Raw genomic sequence first — 21270 nt, forward strand, 5'->3', positions numbered from 1 at the left:
ATCACGGTAGCCAAGACACGGAAACAACCTAAATGTCCATCAGTGGATGACTGGATAAAGAAGATGGGGTGTATACATACACTGGAATGCTATTCAGCCTTAATAAAGAAGAAAGTCCTGCCATTTGCACCATGGATAAACCTTGAGGGCATTATGCTAAGTAAAATAAGCTAATTACAGAAGGACTGAAAACTACCTGATTACCACTTGTATGTAGTATCTAAAAGAGTCAAACTCATGGAAGCACAGAGGAGAATGGTGGTTTCCAGGGGCTGGAGGTGGGGGAAGTGGAGAGGTTGATCCAAGGGTACAAAGGTTCATTCATGAGAGACAGTTCTGGAGATCTGCAGTACAGCATGGTGTCCATGTGGCTAACAATACTTAAAATCTGCTAAGACAGTAGGTCTTATGTTGTGTTCTCACCACACACAGAAAAAATAATGAGATAAAGAGTGTGGCAGGAAACTTCGAGAGGTGATGGAAGTTTATGGCCTGGATGATGGTGATGGCTTCACAAATAATTATTCCCAAACTCACTGAATTGTAAAAAATCAATCAATCAATCTAGTTCTTTAGGAAATTTAAGATTATACTAGACTAGGCTCAGACATTTCAGGGAGCCATTTATTTCCTACACTTTTCTTTATTTTTAATGGCCAGCCAAACTGTTTCTAATATTTCGGATTGGATTCCCACTAAATTAAACGCCTCTTTTGGAAATACATGTTACTGCTAGGGTTGAACATCTGAATTTTCATTCCTTCACAGCAGCTTCAAGGTCAGTCATGTGGAATAAAATAGATCTGAACTATGCAATGAAGAATGTGAGTCATGTTCTGGCTCGATTTCCTCCTGGGCGACCTTGACGCAGTGACCGTGCCCTTACGGCCGAGGCTTACTGCGCAGTTTGACGGGGATGACCTGTGGATCTCCTGGAAGCAGGGCGTGCACCCAGCAGGGCAGCCAGGGGGCGCGCCCAGGGGCCCAGCGGCCTCGGCCGCGCGGCGTGCGCCCCGGGACCTCCCCGCCCCCGGAGGCGGGGCCGCTCGCAGAGTCTACTGGGGCCGAGGCCTGGCCGCTGGTGTCCCCGCGGAGGCCATGGACAAAGATCGCGCCTCTGCCCGCCTGCGCATCTTGCTGCGACACCTCGGCGGCCGCTCGGCCGGGGCCGTCGTATCCTTTGGGTGCTTGGGGCTGGAGCTGGGGAGGTGGTGGCTTTCCGGGCGCATCCCGCAGCCGCCGCGCCGGCTCTTCCCCTGGCTCCACGCCCTCGTCCCGGTGCTGGGCGCCTCTCTGGGGCCCGGGGGCGGGGGCAGGTGCGTCCCTGGTCCCTGGCGGGGGAGGCGGGGTCTCTCCGCCCGGCAGGCCGTGCCTGCTGGCCCCAGCGGCCGGAGCGGCGTCGCTGCAGCTTCCGGGCCTTCTCGGTGCCTCTGGCCCCCGGCTTTGGGAGGGGAGGGTGGGAAGACGGTCCCAAGCGGGCCTGCTCCCTGCTGCCTTGCCCCCTCCTGCACTTGGCCCGCCTCATCGCCGCGGCCGCCCGGGGACCGAGACCGAGACCGAGACGGTGACGCGGGCGCAGGGCTGCCTGGAGCGTCGGCGGCGGGCGGGGGCGCAGCGCCCTCTCGGGGCGGGACCGCCCGGCGGCTCTGCCTTCCCGGGGAGGCCGGGCGGCGCTCACTCGGCCTCCGGGAGGAGGGCTGGGCGTCGTGGGTCCGCGCCTCGCCACGCCTTCGGACGGCAGTCCCGGCAGAATGTGGTTCCTCCGTCTTTGGATCCCGAGACCCGTCACTGTGTGGCTCATAAATCATGTCACTCTGCAGATTTGTTTTTCCTGCTCAGATTAAGTGTAGTCATCCAGGGCGAACTTTTGGAAGCTCAACAGAAAACGGCCTGGGATTTTTTTTTTTCCCCTTCGGCGACCTGGTTAGCTTCTGTTTTGTTGTGTTTAGGATCCTGAAATCTGCCCTATGACGATTTTTACTGGTTGTTTCTTTCACTTTCACTGTTGCTCTCCCGGCTGAGTTCCAAGCCTTCATGTATCAGAACCGTTTGTGCATTTAAAATACCGTCCCCAGACTGAGAAAGGGGAACTCAGGTGATTATGTAATGTCATTTTACGGGCGAGAAAACAGTTGAGGCTAGGAGAGAGGAAAACTGCTGAGCAAGGGCAGTTATCTACAGCGGTGCCACATACTCCGGCTCATGTCGGACCGGCGGCATCAAAATGCTGGGGGTGGCGCCCAGCAACCTGTCTTCACTTGTTTCTGGTACAAGTTCAGTTGTGAGACCCACCTGTAGTACTGGGACTAGTTATAACTGGAACTAGACGAAGGTTTCCGGGCCCAGTCTGTTAACTACTTTTAAAATTTAATATTCTGACCCTGCTGGACCTTGTTATAATAGCGTTGAGCTTAGTTTTTTCATCCGTATTTCCTAGAACAGCAATGTCCGCCCCAACTCCCACTGTGGTGGCAGGGTCCTCTGCCAGCACTGTCCGATGTGGCAGCCACGTGTGGCTGTGAGCACGTGAAATATGACTGGTGCGGCTGAGGGACTGAAGCTTTCATTTTAATCCGTTTCAGTGTACACCGCCAGATGTGGGGAGTGGCTCTGGGTACTGGAGCTCTGCCTGGATTCTCAGGGACTATGTGTGTGGTTTAGGCTTAGGTAGACTACTGGAAATTTTGTCGTCGGAAGGTTTCTTCCCAACCTTCGCTAGTCTCAAGAAAGGTGAATTCTGGAATAAGGAATAATTTTTTAAAACATTTTTTTTATTGAGTTATAGTCATTTTACAATGTTGTGTCAAATTCCAGTGTAGAGCACAATTTTTTGGTTATACATGAACATACATATATTCATTGTGACATTCTTTTTTGCTGTGAGCTACCATAAGATATTGTATATATTTCCCTGTGCTATACAGTATAATCTTTTTATCTATTCTACATTTTGAAATCCCAGTCTGTCCCTTCCCATCCCCCTCCCCCTTTGGCAACCACAAGTTTGTATTCTATGTCTATGAGTCTGTTTCTGTTTTGTATTTGTTTTGTTTTTTTGTTTTAGATTCCACATACGAGCGATCTCATACGGTATTTTTCTTTCTCTTTCTGGCTTACTTCACTTAGAATGACATTCTCCAGGAACATCCATGTTGCTGCAAATGACGTTATGTTGTTGGTTTTTATGGCTGAACAGTATTCCATTGTATAAATATACCACTTCTTCTTTATCCAGTCATCTGTCAATGGACATTTAGGCTGTTTCCATGTCTTGGCTAAGAATAATTTTTTAAAGTATAAAACATTTTTATTATAACATAAAACAATTAAAACATAAAACATTAAAACATTAAACAATTTTTTAAAGTATAAAACATTTTAAGTGCAGGATAAACATAAAGAAGAAAATTAGTATGACCCATAATTCCGTTACTTGCAAACTTGTTGGTGTGTTTCTTTTCTATGCATTTACATAAGTGCATAATTACATATTTAGGACCACACTATATGTACAGGTTTTTGCATCCATTTTTTTTCATATTTACTAGCTTTATATAGTAAATATAGTAAACGCTAATTAGCTTTGTATAGTAAACATTTCCACATGTTAAAAAAATTCTCCAAGAACAACAACAGAAACCAAAACCACAACGCAGGAATAGCAGAGAGATGAAGGGAGCTTTGGAGTGGGAGGCTGCTGTCTGGACCATGCTGGCAGTCACGTTTTGCTGAGGACAGCTGACAAAGAGGTTAACACTCTGCCTTGGCGGGGAAACAGACAGGTGTTAGTTAATTCTGCCTCCTGGCCTGCCTCGCTCCTGGACTATTCTGTTGTCCGTAAATTATATAAAGTTATATGTAAAGACATCTTTCAAAAATGATGACATGATCATGGGAAGTGACACTCTGAAAGTAACTCTTTAAGCTAAAGAAACAATGAAAAAAAAAATGAGAAGAAAAAACCCCAGTGAGAGGCCAACTCAGTTATCCGTGGTGATTACCAGATAGAAAACTAGCAGGAATTTCCAGTTCTTTAGGATATTTAAAATTATACTCTACTGCGTAGATCATATTTTTTTTGGAGTCATTATTTATTTTAATTTATTATTAGACTTTTTTTTTCTTTTGCGAAACCATAGGTCATCTCGAGGCCTCTGAAAGGCTGAATCCCTGCAGACCTTTAAGGCAGCTAGTGCTTCTTTACCCGCCATGGTTCTGCAATTATTTTCCAGCCTCGGTACAACTAAAAGATACAACCCAATCCTATCAGAGTGATTTTTCGACTGGAGGCAGAATCTTGGAATTTGAACTATTGGGGTTTGAAAAATTTGGGGCTTGAAAAAGTTCTCCAGGTAATTCTGATACCCATCACCCCTACCCCATTTGAAAACCAGCGCTTTACGGAGAAGCACTCCACTGAGACAACGTCTCTTCATCTTGAGGACTGACAAACACTTTCTTTCTTTTCTTTCTTTTCTTCTCTTTCTTTCTTTTCTTCTCTTTCTTTCTCTTTCTTTCTTTCTTTCTTTCTTCCTTCCTTCCTTCCTTCCTTCCTTCCTTCCTTCCTCTCTCTCTCTCTTCCTGTCTTTCTTTCTTTTTTTTTTCCTCTTCATTGGAGGTACTGGGGGTTGAACCCAGGACCTTGTGTGTGCTGAGCACATGCTGTACCCGAGCTATACTCTCCCCACAACAAACATTTTCTATAAAGGTAGACTTTTTCTTTTAAATGACCAGCCAAACTGTTTCTAATATTTTGGACGGGACTCTCACTAAATTAAACACCTCTTTTGAATAGCACGTTTCTTCTTATTTCGAGAATGGAAACTTTCCAGTTTTATTCATTCAGTAGCTTAGTGGAAGCAATAGCCACGTGGAATCAAATAGATGGAAGCTATGAAGTACACAGTGTGGGTCAAGTCTCGGCTCAGCCATTTTCTGCTAGGTGTGACCTTGGACCAGTTACTCAGCTCTCCCAGCCTGGGCTTCCTGCTCTGTGTTGCAGGAGTAAGGAAGCTCCCAGCCACCTCCTCAGGCTGTTGTGAAAATGGAGTGATGGAAGCAGCAACGAATCAGAACTTGTGTATGTAGCTAGCCTGCATGATGTCTGTTTAGGACTGGTCTTCCCTTGTGAGAGCCAGTCCAGGGCCTAATGTTGTTTCTACAAAAGGCTGACTCCTAGATTTTACTTTATTTGCCTTAATTCACGTCCTAGATAGCTCAACCCACCTCAGAGGGTGTTTCTCCTGCCAGTTTCCATCCTCAACAATTCCAGTAAGTAGATCAACTTAGAATTTTTAACCATATGGTGTAGATACAGGTTTTTTTCTAGTGGTAACTATGATGCAAAATACATGTTACCTGATGAGACGTCATTATACAAATCCTCCATTTTCAGAACTTGTTCTAATTAGAACAATCGTGGAAAATTTTGAAGATCCTGACTTTAATTTTCTATGTTTATTTTAAACTTCAGAAAGGAAAAATGTCAGAAATGCCTGATTTTTTTTTTTTAAATTTCAAGCATTGTATCTCATTTAAATTAGCCTGTAGTTTGGGCACACTGATGTATTAGCTAGTGTCTTTGGTTTACCTTAAATTCCATTTGAAGTGGAAGACATTAATCTCCGTGGAATAGTCTCACAGAGCCACAGTTCCAATCTAGAGGCACGGACTGAGTGATTTGAGTTTGTGCTTGTGTTATATACTTGTTTAGATTTTCTTACTTTGATTTCTTCTGTGAATGCATGAACTAAACAATTAAAGACATACAAATTATTGTTTGTTTCCCATCTGAAAAGCCATACATACTCATTATAGAACAAATTTTAAAATCAGAGAAAAAGGAATTTTTAAAAACTCACCCATAATTCCATCATATAAGGGCAATCACTTTAAAAAATTGTTTCCTTGTGTTTCTTTGCAGGCTTTTTCCCCCCCAAAACATAGTGTCTTGGTTTCACATCATTGTAGTCGTATTATATTACAATAAGCATTGTCCATACTATTACATGTTCTTTGTGTTTAATGCCTGAGCCATAGCACAGTGAGTGGATGTAATAGAGTTAATCATTCTTTCAGTTTTTTTGGTGGCAGTAATTAATGCTTTAGGTTTAAAGCTTTAAAATTTGTTTTGAATTATTTATAGTAAAGTCTTAGAAATAGAAAAGCTGAGTAGAAAAGTACAAATATCTCTCAGGTTCTAGATACATATTGTTAGGTTGTGATTTTTAAATTGGACTTGAGATTTTTTTTTTTTCTCCTTTAGGTATACTCTGGATAATAATGTTCTAAGCCTAGAACAGAGAAAATTTTATGAAGAAAATGGGTTTCTTGTCATTAAAAACTTGGTATCCGACGCTGATATTCAACGCTTTAGGTATAGTAACAAGATTTGCTATTTTACAGGAACATGTATTCTGCGTGTGTAACGGGAATTTGAGTAACTTGTGTGTGTTCAAATGTTTTCTGGGGACCTGGTTTGTCAGGAAGTGGTTAGCACCTGGACTCTGGAGTCAGAGTGCTGGCTTTGACCTTAACCTCACCACTTAACAGTGTCTGTCCTGGGGCAGCTGACCTCTCTACACCTCTGTCTCCAGGTCTGTAAAATGGAGCTAATAATGGTACGTAGGTCCTAGAGTTGTTTTTAGGACTAAATGGGTCAAATAGAATATATTTGGACAGGGCCTGGCGCTTGGTAGTGATATGGAAGTGTCTGTGATTTTATTCAGATGAAATCGAATCACAGAGATTTCCCCCCGACCCGCGTGCTGAGGCACACTGAGTTCTGGTAGGGAGTTCCGGCCTCGCAGTCCGGAGGCAGGCACCTCTGAGTTGGCTATTTTCCTCCTTCTTTTCACCAGAACTATTCAGCCTGGGGTTGGAGGCCACCTTCATGCAGAGAAACCACCCCCCAAATCTTCAAGTCTTTCCACAGAACAAGGCCAGGCAGGTGCTTGGAGCCAGTGGTAAAGTCATGTCATTTGCCAATTTAATTTTCTAGGCGTGAGTTTGAAAGAATCTGCAGAAATGAGGTGAAACCACTGGGACTGACGGTGATGAGGGACATGACCATTACAAAGTCAGAGTATGCGCCGAGTGAGAGAACGATCACCAAGGTCCAGGATTTCCAAGAAGATGAGGAGCTCTTCAGATACTGCACCCTGCCTGAGGTTCCAGCCCTCCCTGCATTTTCTTTCTCTTTCTGCAGCCTCCTGCTTCTGAAGGCTTCTGTTTTCACTTTCGCCCCTCGGGCGGTGGTTCTCAATCAGAGGTGGACATTTGGCAACGTCTAGAGACGCGTTTGGTTGTCGGGCAGGGGGGGTGCTGTGCTGCTGTTGGGGCCCAGGGACGCATAGAATAGCCTCTTTCTCCAAACAGGGAATTATCTAGCCCAAAATGGCAGTAGTGCCAAGACTGACAAAACCTGTTCATAATTTTGCTAATTATTTTTGGTTAAGAAGAGCAGGAATTCTGTGGTAAAGAGAAAGAGAGTCTCTCACATTTGATAAAGGCGTGTGGAAATACTGAGGCTATTTATTGTAAATGCATTTTTTTCCTTTTTGTTTCATGGTCAGTAGAGGTGTGAGTTTGTCTTTAAACTTAAACTAGTTTTTTAGAAACTTATTATTCTTTAAGAGTAATTCATATTTATGAAAGTACCCAAATAGTGCCGAAGGGCATGAAGTGAAAAGTGAGGTCTCCCACCCCCAGCACCGGTCTGTTCAGCTCTTTTGTGTGTTCATCTGGAATTCTTTCAGTCATAAGCAAGCATGTTTGTGCAGCCCCACCTTTGGTATATCACGGGGGCACACCGAGGGGGGGTCACCTTGTTTTTCCACTTACAGTAGATCTGAGACATCTTTCCATGTTAGTAACTATGGGTCTACTTTATACTTTGTGAACTATTGCATAGCTTTCCGTTACATAAATGTACTACAGTTTATGACCATTTATTTAGAATGATTTTAAAGGACACTTTGCATGTAGTATTTATTAGAAATTATAACCCCAGGTGCTATTAGAAAACTTGACTCATGAAGAAAGACTGTACAGGTAAGCCACCTGTGATTTCCAGCCCCTTGGGTTGGGGACAGCGGGGGAAGTGGCCCCTCGGAACCATCCATTCTTCCCAACCTCAAATCCTGTTATGGAAATGGCCGTTGTGTGGGTGGATCAAGGCTAAAAAGCTTGAAAATCACAGGCAATTTGTGGTAGGTTATGCTTTATCAGGACTTTCGGATTTCCCACCACCCTAACGTGTGAACCACGTATTTCCTGGTTCATGCAATGATTTTTAGGACGTAGGCATTATTTTAATAGGCAGGTGCTTATTCTAATGTGTATTGGAAAAGTGAACCAGCACCTCAAACTGAATATTATTAATCAGGATAAGCCTAAGTAAAAGAAGTGAGTTAAGTTAATTTAGGGAAAATATTGGCTAAATATATTGGGAAATTCAGCAGAGCAGGACATGGTGAGGATGGTTCTTGAATGACAAAAGTTTAGAAAATACTGGCCTAAGTGAATCCCAAAATAAAAAAAAAAAATGACCAAACAAACTTCTTATTGAAAAAAACAAGTATGAGGCCTGACTCCTAGGATTATGGTAACATTTCAAGTGTTGCACATGCAGATTACCAGTATTATGCACAAGAGATCAAATAGTGAGAAAGAAAGCAGTAGAATGCGCTTCATTTTTTGGAGTCAGACAGAAATGGAGTTTGCAAACCACCTTTTGCATTTAACTGGCTCTGCCCACTTGGGCATCTCATTAGCCTCCAGCTTGCTTGTATAGGGTGTTCGTGTCAAAGGATCATTCATGAATGGGGGCATTGACTTTCAGGGATTATTGTGAGGCTTAAAGGGTGATTAAAGCCCCTGGCCGCAAGTCGGCATTCGATGGTGGGTCCTTTCTGCTCTTCCCCCCTTCCAGGTGGGTCCGATGCAGGAGGTAGCCCTCCCTCACCCGCGCCCACCACAGTGTACTCCTTAAAGCATGGTCTCCGCCACAGTGGCCCACGTTGTTGTGTGTTCAGCGTCTTTCTTCCCACTAGAATATGAACTCCATGAGGGCAGGGATCTGCTTGTCTTGTTCACTGTTGTGTCCCCATTTCCTGTCCCTCTGCCTGGTTCATCGACCTCGGGAAATAGTTGCTGATTGAACGGCTGGCTGTGCTGGCTGTGAAGTGGCCCCCGAGCCCGCTCTTCCCTCGGGGCTGCTCGTGGCAGCTGCAAGACTGTTGGGTCCTTTCAAGTCCCTTCTTACAAAGAGTCTCTGTGAAGGAAGAGGGAAGCTGCTTTCTCTCTGGGCACCTGCAGATGACAGCTTTGGTTGAAAGGAGGGTATTCCTGTCCTGTGCCATTGACACATCACAGAAACCCATGTCTTTCTTGGAGAAAAAGCAGTTGCTTTCCCAGCTGGCTTCAAAAAGCCTGCTTAATTCAGAGTGTTGTAACTTTCCAGTGATTTCCAGTTGGTGACTTTTCTATGGTTTGTTTGCAAGGTTGTGAAATAGCGATCGATTTTTTTTTTTTTAAACTCTTGCCATCTGGGTTCTTGCAAGTTGTACTTTGTGCCACTTGCCTGTCCTGGGCATCTGATTTCTCATGAACTTTTTTCCCCCTTCTCCCTTAGATCCTGAAATATGTGGAGTGCTTCACTGGACCCAATATTATGGCCATGCATACGATGCTGATAAACAAGCCTCCAGATACTGGTAAAGGGCTCTTATTTGTCAAGGAAAAGCAAAAAAAAAAAAAGTGTTTAATTATAAAGTACATAAGGTTGATGTTCTAACTATAGCAGTGTGAACAACTTCGCATAAATGAATATGTGTACTTTTATTTAAGTAAGTCTTAAAATAGCTTACGTCATAACAACATTGAAGTATAATAATGATTTCAGATGGTAATGTAGGGTTATCGCTGGATTTTCAGACAACTGGCTTCTGAAAGATGCAGTTGAATAAACACTGTACCACAGGCTTCCGTTACTCAACACCTCTAAGCTGTGTGACCCACTCTCTCCCATGTGAGAGCGTGGATTCTGCCTTCCTCATTGGTGGACATTATTATCACTAACAAAATTAAAACTGTTCCTATAAATCACATATCATAGTTATTCTTAAAATTTCCTGTGCTTGCTCAAATGTAGCTTCTGAGACCTCCCTCCCAGAAAGGCTGATTCAGAAAACAGAACTCAGGAATCTGCATTTTATTAACCACCCCCAGAGATTCTAATGCAGATGGCTCTTGGTCCACACTGAGAAATTCAGCTGTACCAGCAGTAGTGGTAAATTGGCTATTAGAGATCCTTGGTCCTTACTAACTTTTTCCTGATGGTCGGGAGGGGTTTGTGTGACAGGCCTGTAGCTTAACATCACCAAGTCTTTCCCTCCATGGATGTCTTGCGTGGAGAGATCTGGTGGCCCTGGGGAACCACGTTCGGAGGGAAAAACTAGGGAAAAATGTAAATGTGGTCACAGCATCTCTGGTTCTACACAGTGATTGCACACCAAATGCTTCCAGTGTGGTGGGGAAACCTGAGAGGCCTTTTATTTCGTTAATTAATTAATATATATTTTTTTGTATTAGCCACTTTGAAGGCTATTGGAGGACCTCAAATTCGACCACTCTCTTTAATTTAATTAAACTTTTAGGGGGAATACCAGAGTTGCAAAGGAATAAAACACAGTAGAGATGATGACTTATGCACAGCTTGTTAGAAAACACTGCAAGAAGGACTTGGCTACCAGAAACCCAGAAAGAATTACGGGATCTGGAGTCACTGTGCTGACTCAGTGCTCCAGTTTGGTGCTTCTGTCAGGGCTGGTTTTCTTTAGCTTTGTGTCATGTTTGGCTTTTGTGGGGACGGGCCACCGTTCTGGCTTTTCAGGCAGAGGGAAGGAATTCTGAGGCTCGAGTTTGCTGACTTTAACGGCGGGCTTGGCTTCAGGCAGGAAGACATCCCGGCATCCCTTGCACCAGGACCTGCACTATTTCCCCTTCCGGCCCAGCAGCAGCATCGTCTGTGCTTGGACGGCCATGGAGCACATTGACCGGAGCAACGGCTGTCTGGTGGTGCTCCCAGGCACACACAAGGGCACCCTGAAGCCACACGATTATCCGCAGTGGGAGGTGAGTCTGCCTGACAGCTGCATCTTGATCAGAATCTTTTGTTGGTTTTGATTTCACATCAGTACATGTAAGGAGCTTTGCCAACAAGATGGCATACCTTTTCTTAGCAAAACGTTGTTCTAGGATTTCGGATGAGGGTCAGGGAAAATTCAAGGATGTCAGATAAAATGATCGTCTGTGTTCTTTTAACAAGTGTTTGAAAGCCAACCAATGAGGCGAACTTTGGTGGTGCTGTGTGGGATCTGAGATGATAAAACCTCACTGCAGAGATAAGACATAAACATGGCACTACCAGATGTGTGTGCCAAGTAAGTCTTAACACACTGACTGGTAGCTCTTGGAGTAAGAAAGAGGGTCTCCTTCCAGCTAGAGAGACCAGCAGAGAGAGGCTCTGGGGAGGGCTGAGTAGGATTCCGTTCTGTGGCTGTTCCACGGTTTACAGTTCAGCTGGCGATGCTGAAGGACTGTTAAATGTGTTGGAGCCCATGAGTGATGAGATCAAAGCAGATCTTCGAGAAAGATACCCTTGTGGTCTGGTACAGAATATATTGCAGGTGTAGGAGTCCAGAGGCAGAGAAACCAGAGAGGAGACCCTTGGTGTTTCAGGGGTAAGGAAATAAGGTCTTATAACCCCATTATGATGATCAGAATGGGAAGAGCACCTGTTGTTAAGGCAGGATGAAAGGATGTGGTTCTGTACAAAGTGAAGAATGTGGCTTTGGAACTTCTGTGTCAATTAGTTAGAGTTCTTTTTTTTTTATTATGTATTTTTTTTAATTGAAGTATAGTTAGTTTACAATATGGTGTCAGAATTCTTGCACTGAGGATTAGTGCTAAATGAAAACATTTGAGTCTAGATTCTGATATAAAATCTGAAATTCATCAAGTTGAGGTTTAGGGAAGGTTGGTGCAAGTAACAGAAGTGGGCGCTCCCTGACTTAAGCCGCAGGTGCACGCTGAGTCCGTGGAAAGGCTGGCTGCTCTGGGAGGTAGGAAAGCTGGAGTCCTTGCTGGGTAGGAACAGTTGGGGTGGGGCACCTGGCATGGGCAGCTGAACTCTGATATGTCTGGTCTCTTTGATCCTCTGCTCAGATTCAAAGTGGTTGCAGTCGGGGTTCACATTGGCTTATCTTGGTCACATAACCACCCAGGGCAGGAAAGAAGTTCACTGGATCAAAGTCTCAACACAGAATAGTAAGGAAGTAGTTATTCCCCAGAAGGAATCTGGATTGGGGATAGTCTTAGGAAAGGAAATGGGATCCAAAAACCCATAAAGGCTTATACACTTTAAGTCACTTCTCATTTTAGTTTCTCCCATAAAGACATAACCATTACATAAAGCAATAACTAACTTCGGAAATAGTTATAAACAAACACAGTGTTTTACTTCACTGTCCTTCTTTCTTTACTCTGGACATGAGTAGTTTATGAGCTCAGGAAAGTTGAGTATTTTCTCTCGCCTAGTTTGGGAGAGTAGTTTCTCAGAGATATCCTGAGCAATAGAGAATGACTGATGCAAAGTTCCAGGTGAAGAGAATAGCATGCTGGGAAAGAACAGTCATGGGTTGGTCTGGAAAGGTGGTCTCCTGTGTTACCGCAAAATGCAAAGCTGATCTTGAGCTTCACTTATTTTCATACCTTCAGTGATGAAGGGTAGGTGGAAATTCCAAAATTTTCATTTGGTCTAAAAAAAAAAAAAAAAAAGTCCATGATTTGAATGTCAACAGGGAGCCTTCTAAAACCAGTCATCTGAGAAGCTTTTGTATACTTAAGTTGTTTTCTTTTTCAACCTAACTTATTTCTTTCTCTTGGAAGAACTTAGAGAGACTTTGTTTTTCCTGGTGAGTCATTGATCAGGTTTTAACCGTTGGCTTCCTCACATACAGACCTGGCTCTTCTTCTGTATTTAGGGAGGAGTGAACATCATGTTCCATGGGATCCAGGACTATGACAAAGACAATGCCCGGGTGCACGTCATAATGGAGAAGGGAGACACCGTTTTCTTTCATCCTTTGCTCATCCATGGATCCGGTCGCAACAAAAGTCAAGGATTCCGGAAGGTACATGTTAACATTACTGCCTTCTGTCCGAAGATGAATGTGTTACAAACAGAAATGTCAAAATATATTAAAATCTAAAAGATACGTGACTTTTAACTGATCTGGCCTTTAGTCCAGTATGTCAACCAGGAAATAAGATTTGCCTCCCTCATGCTGTTTTGCTCATATCAGAAAGAAGCCAGGTGGCCTCAGGCTTCCAGCCCTACTGATACTGAACCACGAAGGGTCACAGAATTGCTTCAGAGCAAGAGCTTCCTTGGCAGCTGAGAGCCTGTGTCTTCAGAGGCTACAACAATGGCAGACATACTCACATAATCAAATTTGGAATGTGTATACTCGTAGAGGAGGGAAGGTTGTAATATGATTGCTGTTGGGAACAGTATTACTGATAGAAAACAAAGATCAGACTTGGTCACCCAGAAATCAGGTTTAGCAGCCAGCCGTGTTAGCTGAGTACCCTCAGCTGCGGAGTGTTTTCAACTTAATTTCATTGCTTACATTAAAAACTGACAAAATTTCTCATAAATTCCCAGATTTCTTGCTTCTCTAAAATCAAGCAGATCTGTCAGTGGCGTGGGCTCACATTTCCCCCTGATAACATGGCTGTTGGTATTGAATACTGGGGGCCTCTTTGGGACCGAGTGAAGCTTTCCAGTTTATCACAACTCGTTGTGTCTCCCTGAGGCCCAGGGTTAGTTGCCAGATTTCGTCTTCCATTCGTTCATTTTTCCACCAGGCTCAGAGGAACGGGATGAGGGTGTGGTGAGAAGGCGCTCTCCTCTGGGGCACCAAAAAACTCAGCAATCCAGTTAACTAATATTTTAATGCAGTATTTTAAAAAAAATCAAAATTAACGCCCCTAAATCCATGGTGATCACCATGCCAACATTTTAAATAAAGACAGGATCAGACTCCACTAGTGTAACCCTCTGAACCATGCGTATGGGGGGGTTCAGGTGCAACGCTGGAAATAATGTCTGAGTTTAACATACCGAATTTGTAATTTCTCAATATTTTTAAACCGCTTTAATGTTTGGGAAAATATTACTCATTAAAATACATAAAAACAGGTAGGTAGGAGCGCACATCTTGTCCTTTTGACTCAGGCTCCGATATGGCTTGGAATGTCACTGGTGCTTCCATGGGACATGGAGTTTTTGACTCAACTGCCTAGAAATTTGATGTTTCGGGCAGAGTAGGAAGCTCTTCTGATGAGTGTGACCCCCCCCTAAGATGACTAACTTGGGTCTAGGAAGGTGTGCTTTAACCACTGACTTGCAGCTGAGATGGGTTTACAGAATGGGGCAAAACCAAATAACACCCATCTTACCTTCAGAAGGAAGTAAGTTAGGTGTCGTTTGTAAACGCTGTCAGACTTTAAATATCCTTTTGATTCGAGAGGGAGGTGTGTGTTTTATTTTCCTTTACACGGTATTTTCAGTTTCCCTTCCACCCCATAGTCTGTGGCCACTGAAATACCAACTCATTAGAGACTCGACAGAGTAACTTCTATAACTGGGGGTATGAAAATCCCTGGAATACATTCCTCTCTAGGATTAGAAAAATCAAATGCTAACAAGTTAAAGACTCCTTGCTGATGGAAGTATGTTCCCTGCCCCCATATATACCTTTGGAAAACAAATAAACACAGCTAGATAAAAACTTGTAATTTCCCAATTAGCCTTTAGCTGGGGGGGAAAAAAAAGCAATTCAGCCATCAAGAAATGGATTTAGGACATATGAGAACAGCATCCAATCTAGAAATCAAATCCTCAGTGAAAGAACTGACTTTCTCAAAGAAGAATCCTTGCTTGGTTGCTGGTGTTAATGGGATGTTTTATTTTGTTTTTCCTGACATGAATTGGGTTCACTTTGCACAGGCAATTTCCTGCCACTTTGCAGGTGCTAACTGCCAGTATATCGATGTGAAGGGCACCAGTCAAGAAAATATTGAAAAGGAAGTTTTAGAGGTAGCCAGGAAACGCCATGGAGTGAACGATGCCAGCCTGAGCCTGAAGGTATGTTTGTATGAAATGACAAAGATCTTGGGGGTGGTGTGGGGGGCAGTGTAGCTCAGTGGTAGAGCGTGTGCTTAGCATGCACAGGGTCCTGCGTTCAGTTCCCGGTACCTCCATTAAGAAGTAATAATAATAAAAATTTTAAAAAGATCTTGGTGTTTGCTTTTCTTCAGATGTTTAGTAACTCTCCTATGATGCCACATGGGGGGAGATCTCATACCAGAAAGCAGTTCTCCAGCAGGTGATCGTGTGGGTCAGTTTGCAGGCGGAGTTCAGTGAGAGCCTGCGTGTGGCAGGGATGGCAGGTCCCTGGCGCTTCTCCGCAGCCGGCCTTAGACAGCTTGTCTCGTGCTCTCTTAGCTGATACGCATCCCCTGGAGATTTATTTTTAACTGGTGGACATTACATGCTGCTGCTGATCAAGTTATCAGCCAAGGCAAATAGACAAACATTATTTGCGTTGTAGAGAGAACTTAGCCTCTGAACCAAGAAGCTGATCCTACTTTTAAAATCTGCATTAAATGATCATAAATGCATGCGTCTCCTATGGGGGTGACATGACCCCCAGACAGACGGAGTGTAGTGATAACTGGGCCTCCTGGTACTTTGAAGAGCCACACACACCAGTGGCAGGCTGCTGTCTTCTGAAGCAACCTTGCAGCTCAAGAATCTTCCTCCGCCCTCAACCCCTTTTCTTGCTAGAATCTATGAATGTATCCCGTATCTGAAGATGCTCTGACTTCACGTCTGCACATCCTACAAAGTCTTATCCTTCTCAGTTTGTCCAGTACTTAAACGCCTTACAAAGGCAACATACTCTGCCAACTGGAACTTCCATCCAACACTCTGAATTTTAAAGCAGGAAAAAAAAGTGCGTATTATGTTTGAGGCGTGTCGAGTTTGTGCTAAATGAATCAGGCCCTGTACTTTCTGTCCTTCCGCTTCATTGGCTTTACTTGGAAGAACAACACTGACTTCTGCTACACACAGTTCTTTGGGACACAAACACGTTCATATCCCTTTTCTCCTTTTCTTTACCAAAACCGAGTGGAGCAATCATTATAGCTTCATGCTCTTAGTGAGAAAATAAAAAGCTTGAGAAGTTGGCATCGTAACATAAGTGACAGATTTTACAGTCAGCTCCAATCCCAAAATCATTCTTCCCGCCGTAGCTTGCTTTCGCCCCAAATAAACAAGAAACTATGAATTGTTTTATTAGGAACAAAGAAGAAGGGGTAGGGGGAAGCAAACACCCCAGCAGCCCGTCATTGCCATGATGATGATCTCATCAGGAGTGGATGCCTCCGCACAGGGCAGGCGGACATCACAGAGGGAAGCAGGAGCTGGGGAGTAAACTGTACCGTGACCAGACCTAGCGGCCAGTTCCCACACCTGTAACCAACAAGGCGCCAAGTGCGACAGGGCTGGGGACTCACTGTCTTGGCTTACTAAACATGACTGTAGACGCTGGCCAGGAAATGAACTGGAGTCTCAGAATGCGGTTTATTTACTAAGGACTATTGTGGTGTCTTTCTTTTTGCTTTGCTTGCTTGCTTTCCTTCTTTCCTTTTCTTTCTCTGTTTCTTCCTTCCTTTCTTTCTTTTTCTTTCTCCCTTTCTTCCTTTCTTTCTTTCTTTGCTTCCTTCCTTCCTTCCTTTCTCCTATTTAACTATTTGTAGATGCTAGAAAAGTCTACTTTGGCCTGTAGTGAATAGGTACATTCATCGTGTTTGGCATTATTTCCAGGATGTCTGGATGCTGCGAGCACGCCTTGTGAAGGGACAAAGAGTCAACCTTTGAAAAAGCCTTTGCGTGAACTCTTAAAGAAAACCAAGACGGAACAAGGTGTCCAAGGAAGATGTTTTCTCAACGAGATAATGTAATCTTTGTCCACTTACTAACAAAATCAAAGTGCATGGATCAGGGTACTTAATTGCAGACGGGCAATTTTGCAGTATGGTGGTGGAGTGGCTTTGATGGATGTAAAAACAGTAAAAATGAAATATTACCGTTTTAGGAAAACTTGGGGTTGCAGCTAATAAAAGTGATTGATGTATGACTGGCGTGTTAAATCACTTTCTTTCATTCAGTTAGCTCTTTACCCAAGCCGAAAGTAATGCTCTGAAGTACAGTGTATTGAGATGTGCATCCTTCTCCTGAAAAACCCACCACCTCACAATTTTATGTCATGAGAGGCTTCTTCTCAAATCTGGAACAATGTACATTATAGGCAGTTAGTGAAGGGCCTAAGGAAGACATCAGGGAGTAAGAATAAGGGTGGACACACATGTTCTGACACAGGATTCCTTCCAAGACTTCTCCATTCCAACCACCCTCCTTAAAACATTAGACTGGATCTTTCCAACTCTTTTTAAAGAATGAAGATGAGGGTAACTTCTTGAGCAGGACAGCGGAAAACCTTCAGCATTTATGAGTGAAACCTAACGTCTCAAGATCCGGGGAAAGTTTTCAGATATTTTCGGTTTGAATTTCCAGTCGGCGTGGACGGGGGGAACTTAACAGAGCACTATTTTTCTGCACCAGCTGCGGGTGGCAAGGAGACATAGTCCTTTAAAAAAAAAAAAATCTAGTTCGAGCTTTAATGAGAAAAAAAGAAAATAAGAGAGTCTCATGCCGTTCGGCCAAACACACACGTCTTCCTAAATCTAGTTTCACCGTTTTTGTCTGTTTCTCTGTAAGGACACCCAACTTAAGCTCAGGTCTAGCCAGAAATTAGGGAAAATAAGAGAATCACTAACAAGGTCTAAGGATTATGCAACAATTGGAAAGAAAATGTATATGAGGCAAGTCAGTGTGAACAGCGTGTATGGAGCACTGCTCTGCAATAAACTTTTGAAACTAATTTTAAATTTAAAATAAATTTGAAAAAATAGACTTCAGTAGGAAAACCAGACAGCAGAATTTGTCATTTCCCTTGCGCATTTCTGAGTGACCACCAGCTCCAACTAAACAATCGGGAAACAATTCATTTCCCATCTTATCTGTGTCCCTTTTGTCCATGAGTTCATTTAACAAATATCCAAGCATCTGTTACTGAATCACGTTTGTTTTCCCCCAGTTTCTAGAAAGGTTTTTTCAAGCCAAAAGGCTGAGATGCTGAGGTGAGCAGCAAAGAGGGGCTACAGAAGAACAAGATCTCAGCTCTGCCTCCCCGAAGGCCAGGGGCTGGGGTGTTTATGGGATAAAGTAGTGGCTGGAGGGACTGAGCGTGGGAGCGTGGGGAAAGGTGATGGGGAAAGGTGTGGTCATCATCACTGTTCCGCCCAGGTGTGACTGAGCTACACCCTCTGCACGTTCAAAAATGGGCGCCCTTAGCTGCCCCACGGATGGCGGACCTGCCGGCACCATGGATGCAGCTGCCCTGCTGCGCGCGTGACGTCGGGGCACAGAGGAAGCGGCCATTTCTACGCTCAGCGCTAAGAATGCTTTGTAGCCGGACAGTACGATTTTCTCCTTCCATAGAGGAAGGCTTGTTGTGAGGATTAAATGAGATGTATGACACATGGCAAGCTTCGGGCACAGTGGGATTGACTCAGAAAGGGTCTCCCTTGGTCATTCAGTGGGTCTGTCTCGGGGGGACTTTGTAGAAGAAAACTTTGGGCAGGTGCGACCTGCTTCCCTGCCTGAGAGCCGCTGAGCCGGTATCAGTGGCCTGTGTCCTGTCCAGACCCGTTCCTCCCTGTGCGGGGTCTGGAGCCACCTGGTCCATGAGCACTTGTGCTGTGAGGACCCTTGACAAGGAGCAGGAGGCGGTTTGGTCATTCTGGAAGCAGCGCCAAAGGGTTGCTCCTGGCCTTTGCCCTGTGGGTGAGGCAGAGTCAGGCCCCTGTGTGGAACCCATCAATGGGCCAACCACAACCTTATAAATGATCATCCAGACCAGGGCCCTGGAGGGCAGAGGGGGCTGTGGCCCCCTGTCATGTGGAGGGCTCAGTTTGCTATTGAGGGTTGAACAAAAGCTGTAGGTGACTGGCCCTCAACCAGTGTGTCCCTCCCAGGGCATGTGGCAGGGGGCAGGTGGGAGGGGTCCCCATGCTGGCAGGGCAAAGGTTAACAAACCTGCTGTAGAAAAACATGGTTTGGGGGGATTCACTGATGAGATTCCATGTCTCAGGGAAAAAAAAAAAGGGCGCTCTTAGCACCATCTGAGGGTGGAGTTTTCAGCCCTCCTCTGACTCCAGACTCGCGCATGCCTGTTGGAGAGTCAGTGATCCTATCCAGTCTTAACCGGCTCAGCTTGACCGAGACACAGCTGGCTCCAAGTTCTGGGAAAACAACTGGGGCTACATGCCAGGTGGAGGGCATGCAAGTCTTCTGTAGCAACAATTAGAAGGACCTTGATTAGTGGAGGCAGGTGAAATGGACTTGACTAATGGCAACACAGTTTCACACCCACTCCTGCTGACAGGACCGAATATGGAAGAAACACTACCAGGAGGCACTTGGGTGGCTCGTTTTGTTTATGGGACCTCCCCCCACTCCCTGGAAAGCTGGGAGTCAATGTCAGCTGGAAAACAAGGGGCTAGGACAGGATTAGCACCCGATCTTGGCAGAATGAGGAAAAGCCTGGCTTGGCAGTGGGCGGAAGGGGATTTATCCCAGGCTTGTGTTCATTTCACCAGACTCCCATCTAGAAAGGGTATGTGAGGGCCTCACAGCACAGAACAAAACAGCAAGGATTCTCCTCTTCTACAGTTGGGACTAAGCCGAGGAAAACCAGAAACCTTTGCTCCTGGTATATGCTTGGAGTTCCCCCTTTTAAGCCACAGAGTAAATGAGTTTGAGAAGCTTAAGACTGCATCAACCAGACATGGTAACTTTTCCTAAAACCAATTCTAGTAGCACAGTTCTGTGGTTCAAACCAGCTCAAACTGTACCTGTGCAAAGCCTTTCCTTACTAACCCAGCGCAGCCTGAATCTCTCTCTCCTTCCCCTCAATTCCTGTACCCGCCCTGGATGCACAGTGCATCCTCCCCCTCGACACTTAATACGAATTTCTGAAAGTATGATTTTTCCCATTTGTAAACATCCTGCCTTCCCAAATAGAGATGGTGAGACCCTTGAAGGTGCCGTCTACTCCTTTGGGCGCCCCTGCTACCCCTTTTGGTGCCATCACATAGCAGAGCCCTGCTATTTATCGCTTGCTCAATGTGAGCACCAAACTGCTCCTTTGGGAGCGCTCTCTCACATAAGAGAGCATGTCCCTCTTACATACACTTGGCCTGTACAGCCTTGGCATCTGTTTCGGGTTCCAGACATGTTTTTTTTTTTTCCTGAGTGTTCCAGCCACTTCTCACCCCTGGCACTCTTCACCAATACCTCTTCCAAATATGTCAGGAGGCAGGAGGCCGGGAAAGGAGATGAGTGTGACTGAGAAGTCTGGTTACTCACCAGAAGCTCCCCAATATGTTTGATTGTGCTGAGGTTGGTATCTATTTTTCAGTTTGATAGTCTTAAAAAATTTTTTTAAATTGTAGTAAAATGCATGTAACATAAAATTTACCACCTTAACCATTTTCAAATGTACAGGTCAGTGGCTTTAAGTACATTCACGTTATTGTGCAAGCATCACTGCCGTCCATCTCCAGAACTCTCTACATCTTGCAAAACTAAACCCCGACTCCTCATTTACCTCTCCCTCAAACCCCTGGTACAGCCATTCCACCTTTCGTCTGGGTGAATTTGATTTCTCTAGGTTCCTCGTGTAAGTAGAATTACACAGCCGGTATTTCCTTCTGTGACACGCTTATTTCACTTAGCATAATGTCCTCAGGGTTCACCCATGATGTAGCAAGTGGCAGAACTTCCTTTTTAGGGCTGAATAATAGTCTGCTGAATGGACAGACCACATTTTGCTTAGCCATTCATCCATCTGTAGACATGCGGGTTGCCTCCAACTGATGTTGTGAATAAAGCTGCTGTGAATGTGATGGACAGGTAGCACCTCCTCGAGACCCTGCTTTCAGTTACTGTGGGTACATACCCAGAAAGTGGGTCATGATGGTAGTCCTGTTTCTAATTTTTTGAGGAACCAC

At 44.6% G+C, this 21270-nt stretch overlaps 2 protein-coding genes and 1 non-coding gene across 5 annotated transcripts in view; 2 read left to right on the forward strand and 1 right to left on the reverse strand.

The window, feature by feature from the left end:
- Positions 1 to 921: 921 nt before the first annotated feature.
- PHYH (phytanoyl-CoA 2-hydroxylase) lies at positions 922 to 17273 on the forward strand. 2 transcript variants are annotated; one of them, XM_074358205.1, is made up of 9 exons: positions 922 to 1173; positions 5213 to 5271; positions 6266 to 6376; positions 7001 to 7169; positions 9635 to 9716; positions 10955 to 11136; positions 13047 to 13196; positions 15077 to 15214; positions 15917 to 16932. In XM_074358205.1, exons 1-9 carry the CDS (start codon positions 1099 to 1101, stop codon positions 15923 to 15925), a joined length of 975 nt encoding a protein of 324 aa, XP_074214306.1. In that variant the 5' UTR covers positions 922 to 1098; the 3' UTR covers positions 15926 to 16932. The 2 variants fall into 2 exon arrangements, with proteins under 2 accessions (XP_074214306.1, XP_074214305.1); XM_074358204.1 differs by lacking the exon at positions 15917 to 16932 and adding an exon at positions 16961 to 17273 and having other exon boundaries at positions 925 to 1173.
- The window catches only part of MCM10 (minichromosome maintenance 10 replication initiation factor), a 107720-nt gene continuing 89483 nt past the window's right edge, over positions 3034 to 21270 (reverse strand). Inside the window, exon 21 of one of the 2 annotated variants that reach the window (XM_074358198.1) lies at positions 3034 to 3275. The gene's annotated coding sequence lies outside the window, so the exon portion shown is untranslated. Of the gene's footprint in view, positions 3276 to 12383; positions 12821 to 21270 lie in introns of those variants that run through there. The other variant, XM_074358196.1, reaches the window with a different exon arrangement.
- On the forward strand, positions 18561 to 18678 carry LOC123618172 (small nucleolar RNA SNORA43). The gene has a single exon (XR_006726576.2). It is a non-coding gene; the product is annotated as a small nucleolar RNA SNORA43 (small nucleolar RNA).

The sequence above is a fragment of the Camelus bactrianus genome, chromosome 35 (genome assembly GCF_048773025.1).
Source record: "Camelus bactrianus isolate YW-2024 breed Bactrian camel chromosome 35, ASM4877302v1, whole genome shotgun sequence".
Taxonomy (NCBI): Eukaryota; Metazoa; Chordata; class Mammalia; order Artiodactyla; family Camelidae; genus Camelus; species Camelus bactrianus.

Bases quoted from the DNA above. Each gene is read 5' to 3' on its own strand.
- PHYH (XM_074358204.1), top strand. From the start codon at position 1,099: ATGGACAAAGATCGCGCCTCTGCCCGCCTGCGCATCTTGCTGCGACAC. The intron at 5,272-6,265 runs GTAAGTAGATCA...TTTCTCCTTTAG, and splicing joins TTCCATCCTCAACAATTCCA to GTATACTCTGGATAATAATG. The intron at 9,717-10,954 runs GTAAAGGGCTCT...GCTTGGCTTCAG, and splicing joins AAACAAGCCTCCAGATACTG to GCAGGAAGACATCCCGGCAT.